The sequence below is a fragment of the Falco biarmicus genome, chromosome 2 (assembly GCF_023638135.1).
Source record: "Falco biarmicus isolate bFalBia1 chromosome 2, bFalBia1.pri, whole genome shotgun sequence".
In the NCBI taxonomy this organism is placed as follows: domain Eukaryota; kingdom Metazoa; phylum Chordata; class Aves; order Falconiformes; family Falconidae; genus Falco; species Falco biarmicus.
The window spans coordinates 78,260,810-78,286,579 of NC_079289.1; the positions used below are offsets into that span (position 1 = coordinate 78,260,810).

The following is a 25,770-nucleotide window of genomic DNA, read 5'->3' on the forward strand; positions in this document are numbered from 1 at the left end:
CGTACCATATAACATTATGCCCAGTATATAAACTGGGGGGAGTTGGCTGGGGGCCACTGATCGCTGCTGGGGGACTGGCTGGGCATCGGTCAGCAGGTGGTAAGCAGTTGTATTATTGTGCAGCACCTGGGTTTTTTTTTCCTTAAGTTTTATTCCCTTCTGTTTCTTTCTCTTCTTCATTACAATTATTATATTTTATTTCAATTATTAAATTGTTCTTATCTCAGCCCACGAGCTTCACCTTTTTTCTGATTTTCCCCCCCTATCCCACTGGGGATGCGGGGAGTGGAGGGAGAGAGCAGCTGTGTGTACTTCTTTGCTGGCTGGGGTTAAACCACAACAAACATTAAGAAACATCTGCAGTACATTTAGTAGCTATAAATACTAAGACTTTTCTTTTCTTTTTTTTTTTTTAAACAAAAGTAGTAAGCATTCCTTGTGGAAAACTGTCAAGACAGGTTCATCTCAAGAGACAATCATTTTCCTCTCAACATTCTTACACTTTGATACAAGTGTGTATCAAAGCCACTAACCGAGAGGACATGAAAATGTGAAATAAAAGGCTGATAAAAATTTACTCAGTCTGGAAGAAAAAAAATACACACTGTCAAAAATAATCCTTTCCCCCACGTTATTTTTTGGCAAGGCAGCATTCAGTTGACACTGAACATGGGTAAGGATGCAGCTTGGACACAGATTTTATTCTTTTGTAATGCAATACCGAAGATGGCTCTTACTTTTCTCAACTTCCAAATTAAGTGTTGTGGGAAGTAACTGAAAACACTGATAGGAATTTTTGCTCTGAAACATGACAATCTTCAACTCTGAGTATTATGTGAATCAGAAAAGTTTAATTCTGTTTTGTATGCTTGGTATGGAAAACAACAAACCAACCCCTTGAGCCTGAGCATCTTTATTTCTTTAATTCCCTTAAAGCCTTTTGATAACTATTTGTGAGGCACTAAATTCCCGCCAACCCACACATTAAGGCTAAACAATATAGACTACTTTGTTTGAGGGAGGTGGGTAAGGAAAACCGTTGGCAAGATTGATCTTCACACCATAATAATAAAAGAAAAGCTATATAATGAAGTCTTTAAAATAAACCCAAATGCTACATATAAATGTGCGCAACAGTTCATATAATGCAATCCTGCACATTTCATTCTTCCTGAACATATTCATTTTCCTTTTTAGGATAAGTGCAAGTGATGAGAGCTCTCAAAGCCTGAAAATTTTGCTTTACTCACTATAAAACATACTGAATAAATTGAACTTGAATAAAGTTAGATATACAAAAAGCTAATGATTCAACTGCATCTATTGCTACTTATGGGTATTCTCTCAAGTTTTTCTAAAACGTTTAAAATCTTTCAGAATTTTTTTTTTTGGGGGGGTGGGGAATAGGAACAAAAAAACCCAACCAAGAGCCCCAACCCCAAATTCCTTAGTTTTTAGAAATTCATAATCTGGTATCTGTAATTCAGTGACAGATCTGGAAGGATTAGACCAAACACGACCTCTGAACAGTCTTTCAAATTCTAAATCGGGACCAATTCCCCAACGACGTGAAGACACAATGTACAGAACCTGTTTAATAAATCTTAGTATCATTCTGAGAAGTTAAAATAAAGCCCCCAAAAAACAAATGTCCAAATCATAATGCGTCAGCAGCACATGCAAGCATTTGAGTGACAGATAAATTATAGAAAAAAAACCAACCAACCAAAAAGTGAAAAGCTAAACTTTTTGAAACAAGCCAAATGGTTAGTACATCTTACTTCTGCAACTATTTGTCATTTCTTCACTCCAGTTGGCTGTTAACTGCTTTACAGAGATCTCATGTAATGTTGTATCAGTATGATAATATAGTTAGAACAGTGACATGATGCTTCAATTAGATACGTTACTTAGACACCCATAAACCTATAAAACTAAAGCAAGTAACAGAAAGGTCACCACTGTATCTGTAACAGCACTCCCACACACACAACCTCCCCCCAAAAGCACCCAAACCCTTGTATGTTGAACCTAGGAAAAGCCAAGACATGCACCAGAACACTACCAACGCAACATCAAGGTGCCTCCCTGTCTTAAGGACACTACACATCATTGGCAGAATAAAATCAAAAAATCAAATCAAGTTACAGGTTTCACTGTACACCATGGAAATAAGAATAATTAAAACATCTTTCAATCAAATTTACTTCAAAAGACTATAAACAAAAATAAAGTTACTTCATCGGAAAATAACAGTTGTAAGTCTGCTTTGGTACAGAAAACACCAACAGAAAATAACGATAATCTAAAGTAAGAACTATTACTTTACCTGCAAACTCCACGTAACAGGACTACAAGCCAGAGGTGTTTTGTTACCAAAATTCTCAGAACAAGAAACAGTCCAAAGAAAGACAAACGTACTGCTCCTTTTGAGATTTTTTGCTACCTTGAGATATACACCACAGAACTTGTTCACAGCACCCTTTAGAATATCACTTAGTTTCATGCTGACAACCTGAAAGCTGGTGTTTCTTACATCTGTCACAACAAGCAGGCACAGCAATACTACTTCAGAACAGGTATTTTAGCATTAGTTACTACATACTGCCACGCAGATAAGGAAGTGTAAGTTAAATATGGAAAGAACAATCATGATTTAATGACAAGTTTTTCATAGAGAAATGTATTGCCCAAATTGCACAAGAATGACCAGTGTTGAGTCTGAATTCTAAACGCCACAGAACTACACCAAACTATTAGTTTTCTCAGTGCTATGTTTGATAACCTCCAGCTCCAAACCTGTCTAGATTTCTAGACACTGTTATCATCACCATAGCTTACAGTTCTCCTTCCCCTGTTTATAGTGATTTTAGAACAACAAGGAACACTATTACACTTTTTATAGTCCAGATTTTCCCAGTCATTATCCAGTTACTAATCTCATATTTTCTCTGTCTAGTCAGTATCAAGAGTTAGATGCGTTAACTGTAAAAATTTTACCTTTTCTAATGATTTTTGGTTTTCCTTTTCTCTTCCTCTTCTTTGTTTTTGAAGAAGTTTCACAGTAATTACTGTTATTGGAATCTGTCTTAGATTCTGTATCAGAAGAGTGATTGAAGCTGGCACCAGGTGCAGATCTTTGACTCCTTAAAATTCTAACTGGCACCAAGCTTTCAAAGACAAAACTTCTCCCATTCTCTCTGTCTTCCGCTTCAGATTCTGCTGTGTCCTCTAAATCACTCAAGACTTTTGCTTTTTTAAAAGAAGGAGCGAGCTGCAGACCAGCTACTTTTCTGCTGTTCCATCTATCCAATTCAGAATCCACTTCATCCTCAGAGTTGCTCACCACAGGCTTATTATGTGCAGGTGTTGACTGGTCAGAAACTTTCTGACTGCTCCCATCTTCTGAATTATGGCTTTTGGAGTCATCCTCTGAAAAGTCTAGGGTGGGACTTTTCAGTTTGGGAGACGCAGCACGGACTGTCCCACGTAACTGTTTATGACCATTGCTTTGCCAGTTTTTCTGCTTCATCTGTGTGTCTGTCTCAGAATCTGAAGTTCCATTTTCAGATTCACTAACAAATTTTCTTCGTGCAACAGATAAACCAGATTGAGAAAGAATCTTCCTCTTGGTAAGCTGCTCTTCTATTTCTTTTTCACTTTCAGACTTTAAGCCTACATCATCCTCAGACCCCTCGAGTAACATCCGTCTGGCTGCAGCTGAGGCATTTCGGTGAGGCAGTTTTCTATTCCTGCATCCAATGCCAATACTTTCTGAGCTTGAAATTTCTTCCTCCACATCACTCATTAGCCTTAACTTATTAGCAGCCACAGCAGCACTTCTGCGTGGAGTTTTTCTGTGTCTACCAGTACTATTACTGAGCGACTCAGATGTCACCACCGAAGAAGTATTTTCAGAGTCACTTCCATATAACTTTTTCCTGACAGTTTTTCTTATATTCCCATTCTCCTGAAGTGGTGCTCCTGTAAAGGGAGGGGGGGGGAAAAAAAAAAAAAAAAAAAAAAGAGATTATTACCTTAAATGTAAAAATAGCAGCTTCTTAAGTCTTGTCAAATCTGGAACAGGTTCAACCCACAGACATAACAAATGAAATACACTCCTACTAATAGCTATGTACTTTTGTTATCTGCAAAGAGAAATTATTTAGCTAAGGTATAAATTTCAGCTTTATTCTAGTTTCGTGAAAACAAGGACTTCTTTACAAATTATTGCTTTTACTTTCATTAAGATACAAAATGCTGCAAAACATTCCCTCTCACTAGGCTCTCGGTTTCTGCCCTCCTCCCCTAAGTACTGGAAAACAACAACAAAAAAAAAATCTTTTCAAAGTTGAGTGTAGTACTTTGAGAGCTTCAGAACTACCACCAATCAAAAAGTTAATGTAATGATTATTTTTTAAATTGCTGTATATGTAAAATATTTATTTACATATATACACACTTGTGTTACTGGCCATTCACAAGATAACTACTCAGATCTTACCTATCTGTTTTCTCTGAGCAGCTCGATTTCTAGTTATCCTACAATTGCTGATCTTTCTTCTACATACACCATTGTGTAGTGGAGGTGACACAAGAGCCACAGAGCTCTCTTTGCTGTCTTCTGAGCTACTTGTAGAGGATGAAGATGAAGAAGTAGATGAAGAAACCAAAGAACCTTCTATTTCACTTTCTGCTAAAAATAAATATTCAGTTAGAATTCTAAACATACAGTTAGCTTCCACTTAAGAGCTACATTTTGCTGGTCCAGGAAATCTTAAAAATTTCCTCATGATATTATCTTAAAATACACTATGATGTCTTAATGACTTACACATAGGAAACTGATAGCTCTATAAAATATGCCACTCCATATTTATACAGTGTTCAGTGATAGGAATCTTCATTAGCCTATATTTAAGTTTCAAGTAAAATAACACAGCTGTTTCCAAATAAGAGAATTAAGAGAAAAGCATGTTAAAAAATAACAAAACATAAGCTGACAAATCTATTTTACCAGAACTTGCACTCTTATTCTTTCAAAGAAGCTGAGTTTTTGTCAAGGTGAGATGGAGGGGAAGAAGGAAAAGACAAGAAGGCTTTTATGTCTCAGGGACCTTTTGTTATTTACTAATTTTGGATGACAATTTTAATGTAACATATATGGGAATATAGCCTATATTTTATGTAGTACCAATTATCAAATACACTACATCTTCCTCTAAAATAAGAAATATCCATTCACTACAACCACTTTTGCAGAAGAGCTGCTTGAAACAAAGAAATTCCATTATTCTATTTGGTAAGACTTAAAGAGCATCAAGTGACCAAGTAATCATCAGTCTTACTCCACTCAGCTTTGTTATGAATACCCATATAAAAGCTGCAAAAAAAAATACCATCCATTTGACTGCAAAATGGATATACAACGAAGACAGCTCTGTGGAGCAAATTATCCCACTGACCAATTTCTGCTTAGGTGCAAGCTTTTTCATTTATAGAAGTTAAGTAAGCTCAATGCATTCCATGGGATTGTAAAGCAAATGCTTCTGTGTTTAGTACACAGATCTTTTTATAACATTCAATAATGTAATAAGTGTCCAAAATTCATTAATACACACAAAATTCTGTATTACACAAAAAACAAACTGCATAGAAATCTTGTCTAAAAAATTTCACATAAATGCAAACCTTGCTTAACAACTTGGAACATAATTGTAAATTACGACAATTATAAAGGAAGGGAAACACTGAAAAATTCGTTGATATGACCAAGATTAAAATCCTCATCTGAAACAGATTCGATTTCTGACCTGATGATAATGCAGAACAATTTGTTAGTGTTGTGGATCTAGCTTTTCCATTCCTTTCAAAGGATGCCAGGCATGCAGAATCAGAGGATTCACCAGAGGAACTATGGTTGTAATTTCTAGCATTCGGTTTATGGCTTGCAACACAGGCGGCTCTGCTTGAGGTAGGTTGAGTGAAAGAATCTTCCTGCTCAGATTCAATTTCTGCCTGAGACTTTAATGGTTTCTGCTTCAAATTTCTAGTGAAAGGGGAAAGAAGTAAAAGCAATGCAAGTTGTAACACCATGAGAAATAGTGGCAACTATTTTAACAATATTTCTCCCTGAAAGTTTAATTAACTGTATGCCATATGATTTTATGGAAGGGTCCTTAGATTTGTGAGTTAACATGGTGCGGGACAATTTTAACTTTGACTAGGATAAGTATTAACTACTTTAATTAAAATAACAGTCTACACTCCTAATGAAGTTACACATGAGGAGACATTCTTTCTCTGCTCCGAGAAACAAGTTAATACTGGATGCCTTCTGGACAGCAACATCCTGTTATCGTTTACCAGGAAATTGCAACGGCAGCCTCAATTTCTGTTGGAATTGCCAGTCTCCTGTTAATTGCACACAAGGCTCAAACTAAGTGCTATGCATACTAACGTTATTCCACAATAAACTGAGTTCCAAAGACACAAATAAGGTGTATCTTTAAAGTTTACTGTCTAATATAAAACACATGCTTGTAGAGAAACTCACCAAACTGATTCTTCCTTACTATACACGTTAGTGTGCTACATGCAGTCGTGATAAGTCACTTCTTTTCACATTTAGAACTATTTTATCAGTTGCTCCCTTACAGTCACAAGTTTTCAGATATTCATCTAGGCACACAAGGTATATATGCTCTTCCTGCTATCCAAACACTCTCCCAAATACTCCCAAACCTCAGCCCTGCTGACCACCGTTGACTTGTTTACCAGTCACATACAATTCTTCAGATACAAACAGAAATGTCGTTTCAATGGAAAATTTCTGTCTATCCTGATTGTTTGTATCTTTATTTCTCCGGAAAGAAATGAGAACCCAGGGAATAATCCCAGTAAAGCTTAAAGCCCACTGCTAGGTATGCCTGTAGTATAATCCAACATGTATACGTAACACAATTGCAAAGTGCAGAAGTAATCCACTGAAACTGTAACAGAAGAAAATCAAACACGGCAAAGTAATGTATTCTTAGATATTTTTCTTTCTTTTCTTTCTTAATACTCCTATTCCTGTCCTTTCATTGCCAGATGAGAAAAGCTGGACAATAGCAGGAAGGTATAAAATCAAGTTTCCAAGATTTTGGTTTTACCTCACTTCATCCCATATGCAAATTAAGAATACATGAGATAATTGTGTCAATCAGCCGTTGTCTCAAAGGCTTGTTTTCCTTTGAAAGAGAAAAGACATCTCTAGCTACCAACAGAATGCTACATTAAGTGAAAATTTCTATGAATTCCATAGGACTGACTTTCTTCTGTGCATGATAAAACACATAACATATGTAGCTTTGTAATCTCCATAAAATATACAGCAAGTAAATCTTTGTTTCCTTCCTCCTTATTTCAGAGTAAATATTCATTCCTCAACTGATTTAAAAAAAGAAAAGCAAAAACCCCAACCTTTTCTACTCTTCATTGCCTTTGGTATTTCACAGCCAGTTTTATACTACAAAAAAACCACTTTTTTTTTTTTAGTATGTCTTTCCTACTGCAGGAGAAGTAATTGTACAAAGTCTCACTGAAGTTAGCTAGCCATTTAATAAACCCATCGGTCTCTTCTTAGTAGACTAAATGTGACAGTCAATATGAACATTAGTCAGCTGTGATATATATCTACATCTTCGTAATTTCATTACCTGAGCATTTTGGTAGGATGTTGCACTGAGCTTTGATTATGAAATCTTCTAGTATACCTCTGGTTTCTTCGTAGTTTTTCATTCTGTTTCTGACCATTTTTGAAGTCTGAAACAATCCGTCTTATTTTCTCTTCAAATAGTGCTGACAATCTCAAGGTCATACTATAAATCTAGGTAAGGAAGTGGCTTATATTAAAAACAGAACCTTTCATCCAAGAATAAACATTTCTAAAATTAAAACCTGTACAGAAAATAGAAAAACCACAGCATGCAATCCTATGCAACTAGATAAACAAGAAATAAACATATTAAGTATTTCTGTCATACTTCCCCCCCACTATCTATCCAATCAGCAGTGTTATCAAAAGTACTGATAAATAAACCAATTCCAAAATAATACTTCATTTCATTAACACAAGCATAACCCCCCCAATATTAACAGCTACCTTTGACTTTTTGTTTGGAGTATAAGATTTTGCATTACTAAATATCAGTCTTATATCTTTGCACAGTTCCATTGGAGTGTCGTAATTTCCAGCTTCCAGAGTTTCTTTCACTGTGCCAAAGTCCATTGGAGTGTCTATAATATCTCTGTAATCCTAGACAAAACATATGAAAACAAAATCCCAGAAGGCATAAAGGACAACCACCACTTATCAATTTTATTTCTGTAATTTAAGGGTAACTAAGATGACCCCAGATTATCTTAACCATCAGCTGAAAACAGAAGCACCTAACCAGCTGACAGCAATACTTCTGCTGAGCTTAGTTGATGTGAATTCTCCACCACATTATCCCATACAAACTCTTGCTCATTTTCAAGGTGGTCTTCAGAATTTCTGAAGGATCATGCGTTCACACAACATCACATGCTTGCATATGCAGATTTCAAGTTTCAGTTCTCCCAAGTTTCCTCAATAAAAGCTACCCAGTAACAATGGGTCAATGTTTTTATTGTTAATCAAAATGAGACTGCCCTTAAGTAGTCATGTAATCCTTTCCCTGATGCATTTTACTATGAGAAACAAATTGATCTGGGTTAAGAAAAAAACAAACAAAAAAATTTCCAAAACTCAAATCAAAACACATCTATCTCTCCTCTTAATGAATTTTAGAGAACCTCAAGATGTCTTTAAAACCTGAAGTGAGACCTAAGATATGAAGTCCATATGAAGACTGTTGCATGCTTGTTAATAAGTTTTTTTTCCTTTCTTGAAAGTGTGTTGGGTTTTTAGACAAAAGAGACTGAAGAGTTATTAGGAATACCATGAACAGCTAAGAGAAAGAAAAGAAACAACCCAAAGTCATAGCTTAGGCTCAGTAAACAGATTTTGTAGATTGTCCCTCAAGAAACTAGTTTTAATTAAGAACATACAGAGTTATCTAAAATTATTTCCCTATAAGGGACAGTAAGAAAGCAAGCAAAAAAAAGACTGAGTCGTTTCAAACCATATTTAAAGTATCAGGATATTTTTGGACACCATCACCACTCTACAGTTGTTTTGTGTTCTGTGTCAATATTTTTATGGATGTTACATCTTGACGCAGCAGAGCACACAGCACGTAGTTCTAAGCACAGAGCAATGCAAACTTCTTTCAGCGGTTTGGGACTAAAGCCAAACAAACACGAAGAGAATAAACAGCTGCAAGAGCAATGTGGAGATCTTACTATGATACCAAACACCAAAAGAAAAAACCTAAGTAGTATTTTTATTTTACAAGGTTAATAAGAACAACTTACAGGATATTGATCTAAATCAACTGGCTGCCTGAAAGGCTCAGAATCTTCACACTGGAAAATTAAGTTCACCAGCTCCATACACTGCTTCTTCCAACAGTTTTCATCATAGCCATTTTTCACACTTCTTCCTTTTTTGAAGCCCCGTCCCTTGGAAAGAAAGTTAGAAAAAAAGCATTACTGAAATATAACAAGAAAACCTAAACCTGATAATTTCTCTGAAATTATTTCTGTAGCAGAAAACACACTTCCAAACGTATTGTATTACAACAAAAAGGGCACTACAATACTAGCAGATGTTTTGCCTAACCTTTATTAATTAACTGACAAATTACACACTTTTACTATCTTTCAAGGTTTTTTTACTAAATAACTAAGGCACACAAAAATACACCTTCTGATACCAAATTTTTCTCAAGATGATTTTAATAATATCCATCACTCAAAATATTTTTTTGAAGCATCTCAGCTGAATAATGGTTTTACTTCAGTATCATACAGATAACTGAAAACTGTTACACTGGACAGCACTGGTATTAAACTCGTACGTAGTATTTTCCTAGAAAACTATGCAGAACAAGTACAGAAGCATTAAATGACCAAAGATCTATTTAAGCAACGATTTTACTTCCTTAGTATCATCGGAAAAACTATGTTCTATAACACCGAGCAACAGCCTCACAGAATTTCAATACAGTCTGCTAATCAGTTCTTCCCGCCGGACCTGAATTGAGTATATATAGTAAAGATTAGTTAACTCACTTTTCTTCTTCTGTATGATGTTTGTGGAAGACATTTTTCATCATCCTGCACAAAATAAAAATCAATCATCTTAAAAATTAAATATGAAAAAATAGGTAATGGGTGCTCAAAGTACCGTTAGATTTGATACTGTGATAAAAACAGATTTTTATTCTAATTTCTCTCAGTAAGACGGAAGATGAGCACATATAAAAAATAACACATATATACACACATAGCATTTGAGAGACTTGGAAAGACAGACCCTGGGTACCACCTGAAGATTCCCAACTGCAACACTTGTCCTTAATACAAAGGGAAAAAACACCACCAGAAATTGCAATGAAAAGATACCTATCAGCTTTGAACCTCAGTGACTAAAGATTGTAAACAATTTAATTCAGTGATAATACACGTCATAAAACTTTCTGAGTATTTTCTTGTCCTGAGTTTAGGAAAAGACATCTTGTGATCAAGTTACTTTTGGTAAAAAGAAAAAACTTACAATGTGTGATGCTGAAGAAGTGAGAAAGAGAACTAAAAGGACTCGGTGTAATTTCCTCCCTACATATTAGCTTGCAAGGGCAAGCAGCTGCTTTCCAACTTTATGAAGTCTTTTTCATAAATGCCAAATTAGAAATCAAGATGTGAAAAGAAGACATCCGTTTGGGCAAATTTGGGTACACTATTAATAAACATACAGCACTGCAACAGTGAATATTTACCTCTACCAGATAAAAGATAAATACACACTATTAAATTCTCAATGAGGCATGCACATCTGATGCATGATTCATATTATGGTATACAGAGATACTGAGCTAAAGCATCACTGCTATAGTTACCAACTTGTCAGCTTTTAGCGTTTATGACTACATGAATAACAATTTTGACCTTACAAATAGACAGATGCATATAATACAATGAAAGACTATACTCTCGAAATATTTATATTACATTACTGCACATGAACACGTTTCAGAAATACAGTGGCACTCGCAAAACTTGAAATAATTGTTCTAGTTGTTGGCATACAGCCACAGCACAAAAATGCTTATTTGTTATACTTCTTAATGAATACTGACAACTCAAAATTATTTTAATAAAGCATCTCCTCACATCATTCCCCACATTCACAACATATTCCGTGTTTATATTAGCTATGTAAATGTCTAGATATAAACAAAGATCTCTATAAAAATAACTGAACAATTTTATCAAAAATAATTGAAGGCTGGTGTTATTTTCTTACAACCATACATTACTGAAATTATTCATTAAAAAAGCTTACCAGATCAGCATCAAGACAATCTTGTTCATCATCTGTTGTGCTACATAATTCAAAAATGTTTGTACAGTCCTGATCACTGTAATGCAATTAAATCTCTGTTACTGGAATAGCAAAAACATAGTTATCATTTCCTAGATTAAACCCAGCCACAGCCAAGAGCTACACAAACTGAAAGACAGTAACTTAAAATTAAATGAAATATAAAAATCACATGATGATTATACTACTAAGAAAGTCACATTACATCTGAAAACCTGCTGTACTGTGCATTTCAGAAAATGGGAGGGAAGGAGGGTGAAATTAGCACTAGGGATTTGAAAGGTGTCTTCACACCTGATTTACTTGCAGGAAGACTGCCTAAACTAACATCTTTTAAAATAAACCTTTCAAATTAACCAAGTCAGAAAAGCTGCAACAGGAACTTCTACAGATGCTAGACAGCACAGAACTTACTTTATAGGTTGAGCTACTTTCATGTCAAGTGATGTTTTGATACTATAAATACCAGTGAAGGCTACTAAAGGAAAAAGTTAAACCGTATCTATGCTGAACATTTAAGTATTTCCCTGGTCAAGATAATAGTCAAAGAGAATTATATCACTGTCCTGCAGTGCATTGAAAAATAGTAAGAAATGAAAAGAAGCAGCATTCACAACAAAGGGATATTAGGATGCTTATACTCTCCCACCATTTAAGAGTGCAAGTATTCAAGCACTATTTAGATTAAAATGTCACTTACTTGATAAACTTTAAGAGCTGGTTAGTGATCTTTTTTGCAGCTCTAGCAATAGCACTCCCAGGTTCATTGAAGGTCCTAGCATTGCTTTCAATATATCTTACTTCCCAAACCAATGCAGAGATCCTCCTTAAAATTAAAAATAACACTGCACCTTTAACACTAAGCTGAAAAGCTTTAAAATTGCAAAAATTAAATCTTGGTAGTTTTCTGTGCCCATCAGATTAAGATATATGTCCTTTGTTTTAAATCTCATTAGACCAGTCTCAAACTTCTCATTCACATGCAAAACTGATATGCATATATGTATACAGATATTCACTCAAGGAAGGAAAACCAACAATGCACATCTTTGCTCACTCGTTTTCCAACTCGTTGATAATTCATCTTCAGAAAGTTTGTGAAATTCTAGCATACTTTGGTTTCATTCTTGAAATTCCATTAATAAAACTAGCCAAGTAAGCACTAGCATTTGTTACCATTAAATTATAAAACATCACTGAAATAATACTGAGGACTGTGGATTTCCTAGATGCCTTAAAAATGTATGCATTAAAAAGCTTACATTTGACCTCCTTCAAAAGGAGGGGAAAAAGTACTATTTAACCACCACCGTAAACTGTAACATTTATTCTGGAAACATCAGAAGCTTGTCACAAGGCCCTGTCAAATGGAACACAAGTTCCGTAGTTATCTTAGTAATTAATCTTAACTAATAAACAAAGGCACAAACAATTAAGAGAGTGGCAATAAGCTTAGTCCAATTACATTTTTAAAAGACAGCCATGATGTTTTTTTTCTGTCTTCCCTCAAATACCTTGCTTTGAGGCCAACTGAGCAGTTTAAGCAGTGCCCTCTGTAAGATGACAGATTTATAGAAACTGCTACAAATTAAAATTGTAACTTGATAGAAATGAGCTAGCACAACTATGCAATTTCATCATCCATTTTACCAATTTCTTGTAGCTGTGAAACAGATGCCCCAAGTTTGCAGCTCTCTACCTACAGAATTTCAAACTATTTTCCAAGGCATTACTTCAAGTCTTACATAGGAGGAAAACACACTGAATTCAAGTCCAGATGAAGAACATCCTGAAATTTCTTTTAGAGCTATTGGATACCCAGTGGATCCAGCAAACCAGAACTATACAGTTTCTTCCCTCTTTCTCTACCATAATTTTCTATAATCTAAAATACTGGTGGTAATATTTAACATTTCAGCTCTGTGTTTAAGGCCATTTCTGAAAGTATTAAGCGCTTAAGAGTTTAAACCTCTTCAAATTCAAAGTAACTGAGGTACAGTACTTCAAAAACTGAATTAAGTCTTCAGCATTGAATTAGCTTCAAATATCTTTTTTTAGTATTTACTAATCTTAAATAGCACATTTCTCAAAGAAAGAATGTCACTGCTTATTGCAACTCTGAAAACAGTACCAATATATGCTGAAATCAATTTCCTTAACTAAAAACCTTAATAATAAAAATCAATATAATGTTGCAGTTATCAAGCATCAGAGCCCTGCTACAGAACACTACGAATGCTCAGTTCAGGCACCAGGCTATTGGTTTTCAGAGTGTTTGTAAAAAGAATAACTGTTCTTACTACAAAAGTTTAATCCTCTCACAACAGACAAACTCAAGGCCACATTCTCCCTTGTTTCCACTGCTAATACAAACCTGTAAAATCGGTTAGCCAGCCTTGTCCGAATAGTGTTCAGGTCTGTTGGATAAGCAATCACGGTACAGTACTTGGGATATGTACACAGGTCAACTGGACCGGCAAAAGCTGCTGAAATGTCTGTTAAGAAACAGCAAGATTAAACTATTTCAAGGCTTGTATGCATATGACAGTTGAGCCAGGTGTTCAATTGCCTTGTATAGTTATTCTTGATAAAACCAATGATGTGTAAGAATTAAAAAACCTCAGTACAGACAGAAAGAACTGCACATAAAAATGTATGAATTACAGTACTTCCATCACAGGGAATTTTAAAGGATGCCACGGATATTCCAGAGAGCTGGTTATAAATGTAATGTTAGAAGAAAAATACCTAAAGGGTAGATTACATGCTCACCGAGTGTCAGAAGCTGATCTATACCACTGATAATCCGCTCGCATGCTTCATCACGAGATTTCATCCCCCACTCCCCTTCTTGGGGTTTATACAGTAGCTTCTCCACCTCTTCGAAAGTCACAGAAACACTAGCTCCTAATTCTTCAGGCTGATCAACTGAAGAGTGATAGCAAACAGGAAAGGGTAACAAGTGAGAACACAAAAAACCAAGATAAATTGTTACATACTCACGCTAATTAAGTACTCATATGCTCATAACTGACAAAAAAATTCTTGCCTTAAAGTGGAGCTTAATGCTATGACTATGGGGAAAAAAAAGTACACAAAGTGCATAAACAGCAAAGACATCTTTTATTTGCCTTGTCTGCAGATCTGAGTTTCCTGAAGACTCTTTCCTCTCTTCATCTAAGCACTAGACTTAAAAGGACGTAAAATCAGAAGAACTGTCTGTATGCTTTCAGTTTAAATGCACGCCTGAAACTTCACAAGATCATAACTTAGTTTTAGTGAGCAAATTCGTGCCCCAAGCCTTCAAAAATGAGCAAGATAGGCAACATACTTTGTGACATTGCTCCTGACATTAACAACTGTTCTTTTGGACATTTAAAAAAAACGTTTGTTTTGAACATGGCAGATTGTTTCAAAGCACTAAGAATTAGTAAAAATATAAAGCTGTGAGGCACGGTTCTGTGGAAAGAGTCACGCTTCCAAAGACTAATGCAATCTGGCCAGTGCAGAATGACTGGGGTATCTTTCCCCCCTCAACTCCAGATTGTTTTTAGTATGTCTGCAGTTGCTGCATTTCCGTTGTTTTACATAAGCGAAGTTCCCAGAGTTCTTCATTTCATTTGAGCACTTGAAAAGGAACAAGCATGTGAACATTCCTCATCAGACACTGTGGGTAAGCAAGATCACTTCTTTGTACTAATTAGGACAACTGGAATTAGCAGATAAATAATTTGTTGTTAGCAGATTAATTCAACTGTATAAAGCATGTAGGTTTATAGCTAGAAACTAACAGTAATAACTTCCATTAGCTTCCGAGAGTCTGCCCATTAAAAATGAAAGCAAGAAAGAGAATAGGGTCCTTGTCAGTGTAACAGTAACTGTAATCCATGAGTATGTTACATACAAATTCTAAAATACATTTCAGCTAGAACTACTGTAGAGAAAAAAAACAACTAGCTTTAGTGAGGGATCTTCTAAGTTTATGAAAAAGAGTATTTTTTTCCTTCAGCGGAACAGTGTTGGTCTCAGCCTGTCATGGTTTAACCCTGGCTGGCAACTAAATACCATGCAGCCACTTGCTCAGCATCCACCCCTGCCTGCCCTGCCAGCAGGACAGGGAGTAGAATTGGAGAAGGTGGTAAAATTCAAGGGTTGAGGTAAGAACAATTTAATAACTGAAATAAAATAATAATATAATAATAATGGAAAGAGAAGGGGATAAAATCCAAAACCCACGTGACGCACAATACAATTGCTCACCACCACCCGCTGAATGATGCCCAGCCAGTCCCTAAGCAGTGATTGGCCCCACCTAGCCAAGTCCTCCGTTTATATACTAAACAACTAAAAACACCAGCGTGTTTTCAACGTTATTCTCATACTGAATCCAAAACACAGCACTGTGCCAGCTACTGAGAAGAAAACTAAATCCATCTCAGCCAAAACCAGGACATAACCCAAAGTAATTTCTAGTCTTCTGCTCATTATTGTGTTGATGGAACCCTAACAGTATTTGTAATCCATTGAAATAGTACTAAAGATGAAGCAGTTTTTCAAGAAGCAAATGGATAAAAAACAAAAAGGTACTAAGAAAAGCTGAAGGGACAGAGGTGACTCACTCAGATGATCCTTCTAACTTATCTTTGAGCCAAAACAAGTTCTGCAACTTCCTGAAGACAACACAAACAGAAAGCACCAAGTAATGCTTCTACACCTACACAGGGTTGTGTCAAGAACTCAACATGGTTATCTGGTACTCTGCTGCATAAGTGCTCAAGAGGGATTTTCTCCTGCAGGAGTTAACAAGTAAAGCAGAATGACAGATAGAAAAAAACAAAACTCTGTCCTTCCCAACAAACATGTAAAGATCTCTGCTTTGTGTTCTTTGCAGCACCCTGGTGCATGTGACACAGAGGACTTGTCATAACCCCTGGCATGTTATACATCTCTCTCTACAGTATGACCATATGCATATGGGTCCCATAAAGCTGAACCCGCAGAAGGAGGGTTGCAGTGCTTACAGTACAGGTAGAGGCAGTTTATATACACAACAGCCATTACACACCAACAATGGTTTAGTAAGCAGGCTGCTGAAAACGGAACTGTCAGGTCCGTATGCACCACCTTTTCCTGGTCTCTACAGCATTGTCCCTGACAAGACAAGAGCTTGACATGCGATATTGTATCTTGATAGCCATGAGACAAAACTTATGCTTGCAGGATACAAAAGGTAAGAAATTAAAAGTTGTGACCTGCCAGTTAGTCCAACTTCAGTGCTGTTCTTCTCCCATACATCTACTGTAAACTGTAGAAACATTTTGAAAGAAGAGTGGCAAATGCAAGGTACATCAATGACTTACATCTGTAAGTCATTCAATTGAAGAAAGAAAGAAAGAAAGAAAGAAAGGGATTTGAGGTTTAATTGTTAACATAATAATGCTTTCTATAAAGGCACAAAAACTTTCTGTGAGAGCTTTACTTCTCTACACAGTGCCATTTTCTGCCTGGAAACATAGAAAATAAGGAGTTCTGGATTGTCTTTGGACAATTTTTGTTCTTCCTTTACCCTAATGGCTGCTGTGGTACTTATCCTTGACCTGTTCTGGTCTCAATTCTTTGACCTTGTCCACAAAAAAAGACATACTAGCTTTTAGTTTTGGTTTTGTGGGGGTTTTTTTTGTGTCACCTTCCCAGTTTTCCTATGGTAAAGTCGCAGCTTCTCAGATCAATCAAACCTTAAGCTCTTAATATAGCAAAGTAATAACTTAGATCAAAGAAATTAAAATTTACCTCTGATACTGCCAGTAAATGATGATTTACACATGCGATACTACCCAGATTTAAATTAGTGTTTGTAGGATGCCTCTGTGATTACATTCCCAGTGTAGCAATTTCAAGAATTCTAGTTCCTTTGTGCTATCAAACTTAAGTGGTTGAGACCACTATTCTCTGTATTTCAATCCACAGGAAGATGTAGTGATAACTAATACATTGATATAAACAGCGACTTAAACCATAGTATACAGTGTTCAGAAGAAATTGATACAGTTTGCCCTATTAACAAAATAAATCCTGACTTAACTTCACATGCAAGACCTGTGAGCCTCTAATAATATGACTGTCTCTCAACAACATACATGGGAAGCATTAACCAGTTCATGATGAGTAAGAAAAGCTTCTGTATGTGAGGAGACAGATGGTGGTAGTGAGAAAATTAAATGTTTCAATTTGAATCTGTGCATGTGTAAAAACAAAATCCTGCTGATTACTTGTTTTCTGTAAACTAGAATGTATAAAGATTTCAATTTTGTATTGATTTCAGACTGTTTTGCAGATTTTGTCACCACAAGGTATGACTGAAACAGCCAGCTAAAACTTCAAAGATTAGACAGTCAGGTGGCTACTGAGAACAGCCGCATGTGTACAATATACCTGTATTTACGAAAAAACATAGCCTTTCTGGTGTATGGGAAACAAGTTAACTCCTAGCAAAGTTTATTAAGAAAATTAGTTACCTTTTTGACAGCTTATTCAGTAACTACTCTCTCAGTATTTCACAAACTTTCCTCCCCTCACCCAGCTAGTATACTGACAAGCACTGGAAAACTGAATCAAGTAAGAAAAACAAGGAATGCAACTTCTTCATTTACAGTTAATTTTGATTTGACCACAAATTTTATAAATTGCTGGGTTTAAACAATATGCAAGTATTTGCTGACTGGAAATTATTCTATACATATTCTTTCCCCACCCACCTATACTGTAATGTATTAAACTAGCTTTTGAAACTTGAGATGTTCTTGAAACTTGACATTTGGAAGCAGCAGGTTTTATTCCATAAGCCTGAGCTACACTTCTTAAGTATTTCCTTCAAAATTGCTCTGGAAGATGCAAAGGAAAACAATATAGGTATATTCAAAGTATCTCACCAAGTCTGAAGTAAGACTGTCTTTAAGAACTTGCTTGCCTAAACACACAGGAACACCCTGCTGACATTCTTTATAATTTAAAGGACAACTATTACCATATAAGTTCCACCTGTTAAGTAGATATGCACAATGGATACTGTACGCAGAAGACTTAGTGGCAAGAAAGACAGGAATTGTATAAGGTCTGCTATCTGCATGAGTTGAAGGAACTGGAAAGAGGGAAAAACACATTAAACTGTTAAGTGAGTTTCTACCTACCATTATCAGGAACTGGTTCCATGTCCCATGGGCTAAGCTTTTCAATTTCACCGTTGTCCCATCTGATACACCAAGTTAAAAAAAAATAATAAAGTTATTGTGACTCAGAAGTATTCGCTCCAAGCATATTTAAATCACAGCTTGTTTTAGGTATCAATAAGATACACTGTATAAACATGCATATAAACAAAAACATTAGCTAGCCATCAGCTATCACAGTGCAAAAAATAAACATTCCTTATAATGAATTTCAAATTAAAACTGTGCTCCTGATTTTGGCTATATGCAACTTACCCAATATAAAAATCAATTCTACAAAGCCTGTATCAAGAAGTTGCAAAGAAAAATAAGCCATATATTTGGAAAAATAAGATAACATCAAGGGGAGGATATGAGAAAAAACACACAGAATTTCTTTGCTAACCACAACAGTAGTTGCCCAAGTCTGGAACGTTTCAGAGAAAGGAAGAACCGTGAGTGAGGTACTTGGTATATTAACATTTCATTTTATAAGGTATGCTACATTAAGACAAATAAAAGAGTAAATATAAAATAAAGAATCTAAAGTTAAGTAAGGGCCAAGAGGAAGCCAAGGCAAGCACAGTTGATACTGATAGTACAGTACTGATATTCACTCTGATGCTTAAGTATTAGATATGAATATCATTTTGAGATCTCTCCAAATCCTACCACTTTTAGGCAGATTTTTACATGTTTTTAATAACATAAATAGCAATGAATTTTGGTATTTCAAGGGTAGGAAATGCTGACTTGATCAGCTCAACAGCCTACTGGTCCAGCTAGACTAGTAATTTGTGTCTTTGAAACTATTATTGGGAGATGCTGTTTACGGAGAGTGTATGATCCTGGTACAAGTCCATTCTACTTGTACTTCCAGCATTCCTGGCCACTGTATTCCCTGAGGAAGGTTTGTGAATACATCCCAACCTACGTCCTTTAGGATCTGTTTTATTTTTGTACAATACCTTTTTGAACCTGCTATTCCTGTTTCCACAACCTCCTGTGTAAATACATTTCCAAAGTTCATTACCCCCAATGTTAAAAAAAACAAACCCAAACTCTTTTAAACAAATCTCACACAAATTTTAACATGTACCTCCAGTTCTGTCATTACTGAATGTGGTGAAGAGCAATTCTCTATTCATCCTGCCTACCACCTTTATGATTTTGTCAGCTATGAAACAACCCCTTTCACCCTTCTCTTCCATCTGAAGAGTCACGTTTTTCTTAGTCTTAACCCACAAAGCATCTGCTACATGCTCTTAATAATTTTAGTTGCCCTGTACCTCTCCCAAAGCCATTATGTCTTCCTTTAGATGCCAAGACATAAAACGCATCAAGACATCAGCACACCACACTGCTAGAAAGCAGCGAGCAATACTGTTTTGTCCTTGATACCCTTTCTGATTGTGGCCAACACCTTGATGGTTTTTGTAGCTGCCACTGCGCACACAGCTGGCATGTGGAGAGCTCTCAATGACTACCTCAGCATTTCTGTCTTCAGCGGAATCAACTAACAAGCTCAATATCATATAAGCATAAATAAGACCATTGTTCCCTCAGATATCCTACCTAATATACATCTGTTCTGACAACTGTCTGGCACTTTTTACCCATTCAGTTTTATGAGGTCCTTCTGGAAGTCCTCGCCTTTATAATAGTGGTTGACTACTACCTGAAATTACTTGTGGTATTTGGATATTTCACCGTGCAAGCCCTCCAAGAGGCTTAGAAGGACACTGAGTAAAGCTGTCCCAGCACCAGTTTGTGAGGGAGCCCACTACTACAGCCTGAAATATGATTGTTAAGAACCACTCTTTTGCACCCTCCCTATCCTTCAACCAATATGCAACACCTAGAAGTATGTGCTATAATCCTATGCAGTCTTAGTTTCTTTAACATCTCCAAGAGAAACCCTGTCAAGCGCTTCTCAACAAAAAAATCCAGATATATGCTGCCCACTTTATTCATATGCTTACTAACAGAGTCACAGAACTTCAAAAGGGGTAGAGACAGAACTTCCCTGTACAGATGAAGTGCTGTCTCTTTCCTACAGCTGAGTTCATCTTTATGCTCAACAGCATTATTTTTTATTATAGGCACATACCAGAAACTAAAGTCAAATATATTAGTCTACAGTTCACCAATTTCCCTCCAGAGCCTTTTCTGTTGGCCAGTTACAACAGCAATCTGCCAGTACTCTAGTACAGGGTCCAACTGTAGGACAGTTTGCAACTTTGCCAGGAGATTTGTATCAAAGTTCTTTGAATGCCTGGGTGAATGCCATCTACTTCTTATGGCTTAATAAACATAGATATTTGGTCTAATAACTCCCTGGTATTTATTTCAAACAAACTGAAAATTGAGATGATCATCCTTACAATACTTTATAACTAAACTCTGCTCAGGCAGGAGCACTTCTCCATTATTTTGGATTACCCATCAACTTAGGAAAACCTGGATCCATGCAAATTCAACCTGTTTGATATTTACGAACTAAGAGAGTTCTGAAAGCTCTGAAGATTGATCTGTTTCGTTTTCCTCTCCAGTTAATATACAATACTTCAGTTGTTGGTATTAACAAATGTATGTACTACTTCATAATATTGCATGTAAGACACCAATACAGTTTAGTACAGCTTAAGCCCCATTAAGTTCTGCCTAAGCTCCATTCATACAGGTAATGCAACTTAATACTATATAAAGCTGCTTCTACACAAATACCTATTTTTGTCCAGCCAATAAAATAACAAAACATTCAACTAGCACATCTTCTATTTATATACTATCTATACAACAGTGATGGTGACAGTTTGAGAGGATTCCTAAGCGTGTGACAACCTGGTTACCAATAAGTAATTCAGTTATGAACATTCCCTTCACTGTAGACATTCAAGACTGGCCTGGACACAACTGTTCAACCTGATCTAGGTGGACCTGGTTCAACAGGTCGTTAGACTAAATGATCTCCAGAGGTCCCTTCCAACCCTGACCATTCTGTGATAGTGTGAAGTTACATGGCAATTACTTCCCTTCGCATTCAAATGTGGTTTCCCACACTCTCCATCACTGAGTGTTTTGAAGCCAACTTTCAAGGGTTGTTTCTGGTATTGAAAAAAAAAAAAAGCAGTTCTATTCTAATAAAGCTCTTTGTCTCAGACATGGCAAAGAACAATTGCAGATGCTCAAACTCAGCTGGATTAGCAAAAGCACCATAACCCAAATCCTGAGTGAAGAAGAGAGACAGCATATTGCAGTTTTTCCAAGACAGTCACAACCACTTCTGTTTATGTTGTTCTTTCCTCTGCTTAAACAGATGCAAGATGAAGTGTATTTGAAAATCTTTTTGCATCCAATGTATAAAGCATATGGATGCAAATTATGAAGCTACTGCTGCTGAATCATATGCAGATTCTTGGGCAGACATGACTTGAGAAAGAACTAATGACCCAGCCAAGTCACAAAACATAACTATACCTGCAAAACACTCCAGACATTTTCATATACGTATCTTAGGAATCTTCTCTAGAAGATAGTTAAGATAGAAGAGTCACATTCTCTACAAAAGCAGCACAAATCTTTAAAAAGCTATTTTGAAAGTGGTCTTTAAAGAGCACTGCATTGCTTACCTACTCAATTATTAAACTAATTTCAAAGCAGCTCTAGACTTTCCTCTGTTAAAGGCTGGTCCATTAAAAACCTCAAATATCCTTTAGTGTTCACAGAAGAAAGGAGTCTAGGAAATCAGCTGTATTCATAACTGGCAACTTGATTTGGAAATAGCCAAGAAAACAACCAAAACCCCCATCTAAACTTACTCCTGGTAACATAACAAAACATATGAAAGGTATAACATGTGGAAGGTTACACACCTTCCATGTACATACACTCCATGGGAGCATATAAAACAGTTTGAGCTAACATAAAATTTAGTGTTTTGAAATAAGATTCAGTAGTATATACATAGTGGTATCTGGACTCAATGGAATTTAGTCTATACATGATTTTACAGAACAAGGGAAAATGTACTAGCCAGTAACTCATATATTTTTACACCTATAATACCTGCAGGAGGTATGCTTCAAGTGTACTATCCCTCATGCCTGGGACATGAGTAAGACGTCAGTAAACACCCAGCACCATTTTAGTTTGTCAAGACCCTCTCTTTATATAAGAGTCCAAATGCAAATGAAATGAGGGCAAGAAGTCAGTGTACTGATAGCCTGGATTTCAGTTTTTTTGTCTGTACGTACTTTCTTATTGTGGGTGATTAAGCAACTAGCAGAAAGAAAAACCAAGTATTTGCACATACTAACAGATCCTTTATGTGTGGAGCAGTCCTAGCTTTATCACTGTCAGGAACATGAAATCCTTGTGGTCAGATGATCTGTTGCGGAGACTTATTTGTTGTTTTGTTGATACCGCTTTTATTTACAGCACATCAAGAATGCCAATTTGCTAAGCATAGCTGTCGAAGCAAAAGTGAAAATTCACTTGCCAAAAGCATACAGGCAAGAACTTCAATCTGGAAGTTCCTTACACCTTCCCACTAAGGAAAATAAATGGGATAGATGACAAGTAAAGTAGATGAGACATGGACCCAAAATATGCAGCACAATCTTGGCAGTCTTATAGAATTGTCTATTAGCTACAAGTACTTCCTCTCTTTGGGATGAGCGACAGGTTCAAAAGCCTCTGAGTGAAAAAAAACATACAAAGCTCTCCAACAATGAAACTCTGAATATCAAATATACTATAAGAGACATGGGAAGATTCTCTGGTCATGATGGAAATAGGAGTGTTATGTATCCACTGTATATTCTGCTTACAGTCCTCCCTTGCTGGGGGAATCCAAAGCAAGCAAGATCCCAGAACCATTCCAGACAGCTTGAACAGGACAAGGACAATATCCTCATTCTGAAGGCTGAGGCTCCAGAGCTATCTTTGCTCACCTTTCAAAGGACCTCTTTGTTGGTATGAAAGAAGGTGCTCAAAAATGCCACTAACATCAAACTATCATGGGGGGATAGTAGGGAATCAGTTTTCAGAACACACCTTGGATAAAGAACGTAGGAGTCCAACTGTCTTGTTACCAGTCTGACTCAGATGCTCTGGGCTTTTCGTGTTTAAGCAGTTATTTTTTTCTACTCAAATACCCTTGATTTGCTCAATGTGCCATGTTTTGAACAAGGTACTTGATATTATATGCCTTCGTCCAGGCAGTATTATCTCTGACAAGTAGACTGGTCAAAGGGATTTGTCTGTTACAGGTAACACAGGGTCACATCACTTGCCAGTTATCTAGCAGAGTATCACCCAAAGAGGAAATCAAAAGGTGAAATTGCAAGTGGGATCTACACAGTAGGGAATATGACAGAATACCAGTAGGCAGTGAAGAGACTCAAGTTCTGTCTTCACATTCATGTGTCAAGCATGAAGAGAGAGCAACGTTTGGAAACATCCTCTACAGGAGTCACAAGTGATAGCATGAGATCATCTTATACGTATACTCGCTCCTGTGGACTATAATGTGAAAGACAGTAGTGTGAGAACTTAGAGCATAAGGATCATGATGTCAGCAACAACAGAAGAGATTCAGCATGCCCCATTCAAAGCCAATTGTCAATGAGGAATAATAATTTACGTGCACTGGAAATTGCATTGCTTGCTTTATGGAAGAGATTCAACACTAGTCGTCACAAAGTGATTTGCAAAATGTGAAAGAGGTCTTATGTAAAATGTAAAAGAACTTCTTTTACCATATTACTATTCACTAAGAAGTTGCCACGAATTATTAAATGTTCATGTTGTGCTAGATTAGCAACTTGAAGCCATTAAGCAGTGATAATACAACCAGTAAAACCATTTGACTAATTTATACTTTCTCATACCAAAGAGCCAGCTATGTAAGAGGCAACCCACACTACTACCATTAGAAGTGTAAAAGCTTTTTATACTTACTTAACACTGTAGCACTGAAAGTGACTATCTGGATACTGAGACTGATATGGTTCTTGTCCCAACACTGTTCCAAACCACCATGCATCATCAATAATGGATCGGAACCTATCGGCTAGAGCAAATAAAAGTCTGTGTAGACATTCTACCAAGAAAAGTTAATTATGCTGCTTCTACATACAATTAGAAGAACTTCTGATCAGTTTATTTCAGTTTGAAGTTCTAAATGCACTGATATGCAGTAAGAGATGAGACAACTTATTGTGCCAAAAAAAATTGAAGTGCTAAAATCTAAGTAAGTTTGCAACTTAGCTACAACATAAGTGAATGCTACAGTCCAGTGTTTTGAAGAAAAACGCGTTTTGAAGATACGCGTTTTGAAGACTGTATCTTAGATCTATGTTAATCCCTCCAAAATGATTAGTTACACCAGTTAGTAAGCTCAAATTTCTAATGGGCAAAGGGACCGTACCTATCAGAGAGCTCTCTGAAGTAGCATCTAGCATATTCAGCAACTAGCCAAGGACAAATTTTTGATTTCAAAATCATTTAGTCTATTCAAAAACCTAGAAAACATACTTACATGCTTGCCAGTTCCTTTGCCGTGCCTCATCATAAAACTGACGTAATATAAGGAAGTCAATAACATCTGGCATATCGTGGTACCTAGATAAAAAAAAATTTTAAAAATCCCTCTCGTGTGTGCCTTAGGGCTTTAGTAAGAAGCTTAAAAAAACCCGTATTTTTTTAATACTTTTCAGAAAAATAAAGATGCACATACCTGATGGAAAAGGATTTGTCTGTATGTTTTCCAGTGGCATGATCTATAAAAGCAAGCTTGAGGCAACACAACGTGGGAGGACCGATTTCATATCTAATTCCAACAATTTTTACTAATTCCTGGTCCTACAGGTAAGAACAAACAGTTTCAGCAATTATCACCTTCTGGACTATGCACAGAACTATTAATACAACATTAGTTAGCCAAGCACATGAATTCTACCACATGCAAAAAAAGCCAAAAATATTAAAACTGTATTTGAAATCTCAATGGAAGACAGTCTGTCACACTTGGCAGTTTTAACACCGGTATTT

At 36.3% G+C, this 25,770-nt stretch overlaps 1 protein-coding gene across 3 annotated transcripts in view; it reads right to left on the reverse strand.

Moving 5' to 3' along the window:
* The window catches only part of BRWD1 (bromodomain and WD repeat domain containing 1), a 64,417-nt gene that overhangs the window by 7,930 nt on the left and 30,717 nt on the right, over positions 1 to 25,770 (reverse strand). The window contains exons 26-40 of one of the 3 annotated variants that reach the window (XM_056328789.1): positions 25,457 to 25,581; positions 25,259 to 25,341; positions 24,679 to 24,790; positions 18,697 to 18,758; positions 14,282 to 14,437; positions 13,884 to 14,004; positions 12,210 to 12,335; positions 11,471 to 11,546; positions 10,201 to 10,245; positions 9,442 to 9,588; positions 8,147 to 8,299; positions 7,701 to 7,870; positions 5,814 to 6,049; positions 4,505 to 4,693; positions 3,001 to 3,984 (exon numbers count right to left, since the gene is read on the reverse strand). In XM_056328789.1, the coding sequence (XP_056184764.1) occupies positions 3,001 to 3,984; positions 4,505 to 4,693; positions 5,814 to 6,049; positions 7,701 to 7,870; positions 8,147 to 8,299; positions 9,442 to 9,588; positions 10,201 to 10,245; positions 11,471 to 11,546; positions 12,210 to 12,335; positions 13,884 to 14,004; positions 14,282 to 14,437; positions 18,697 to 18,758; positions 24,679 to 24,790; positions 25,259 to 25,341; positions 25,457 to 25,581 (2,785 nt within the window). Of the gene's footprint in view, positions 1 to 3,000; positions 3,985 to 4,504; positions 4,697 to 5,813; positions 6,050 to 7,700; positions 7,871 to 8,146; positions 8,300 to 9,441; positions 9,589 to 10,200; positions 10,246 to 11,470; positions 11,547 to 12,209; positions 12,336 to 13,883; positions 14,005 to 14,281; positions 14,438 to 18,696; positions 18,759 to 24,099; positions 24,241 to 24,678; positions 24,791 to 25,258; positions 25,342 to 25,456; positions 25,582 to 25,770 lie in introns of those variants that run through there. The other 2 variants (XM_056328788.1, XR_008820227.1) reach the window with 2 other exon arrangements.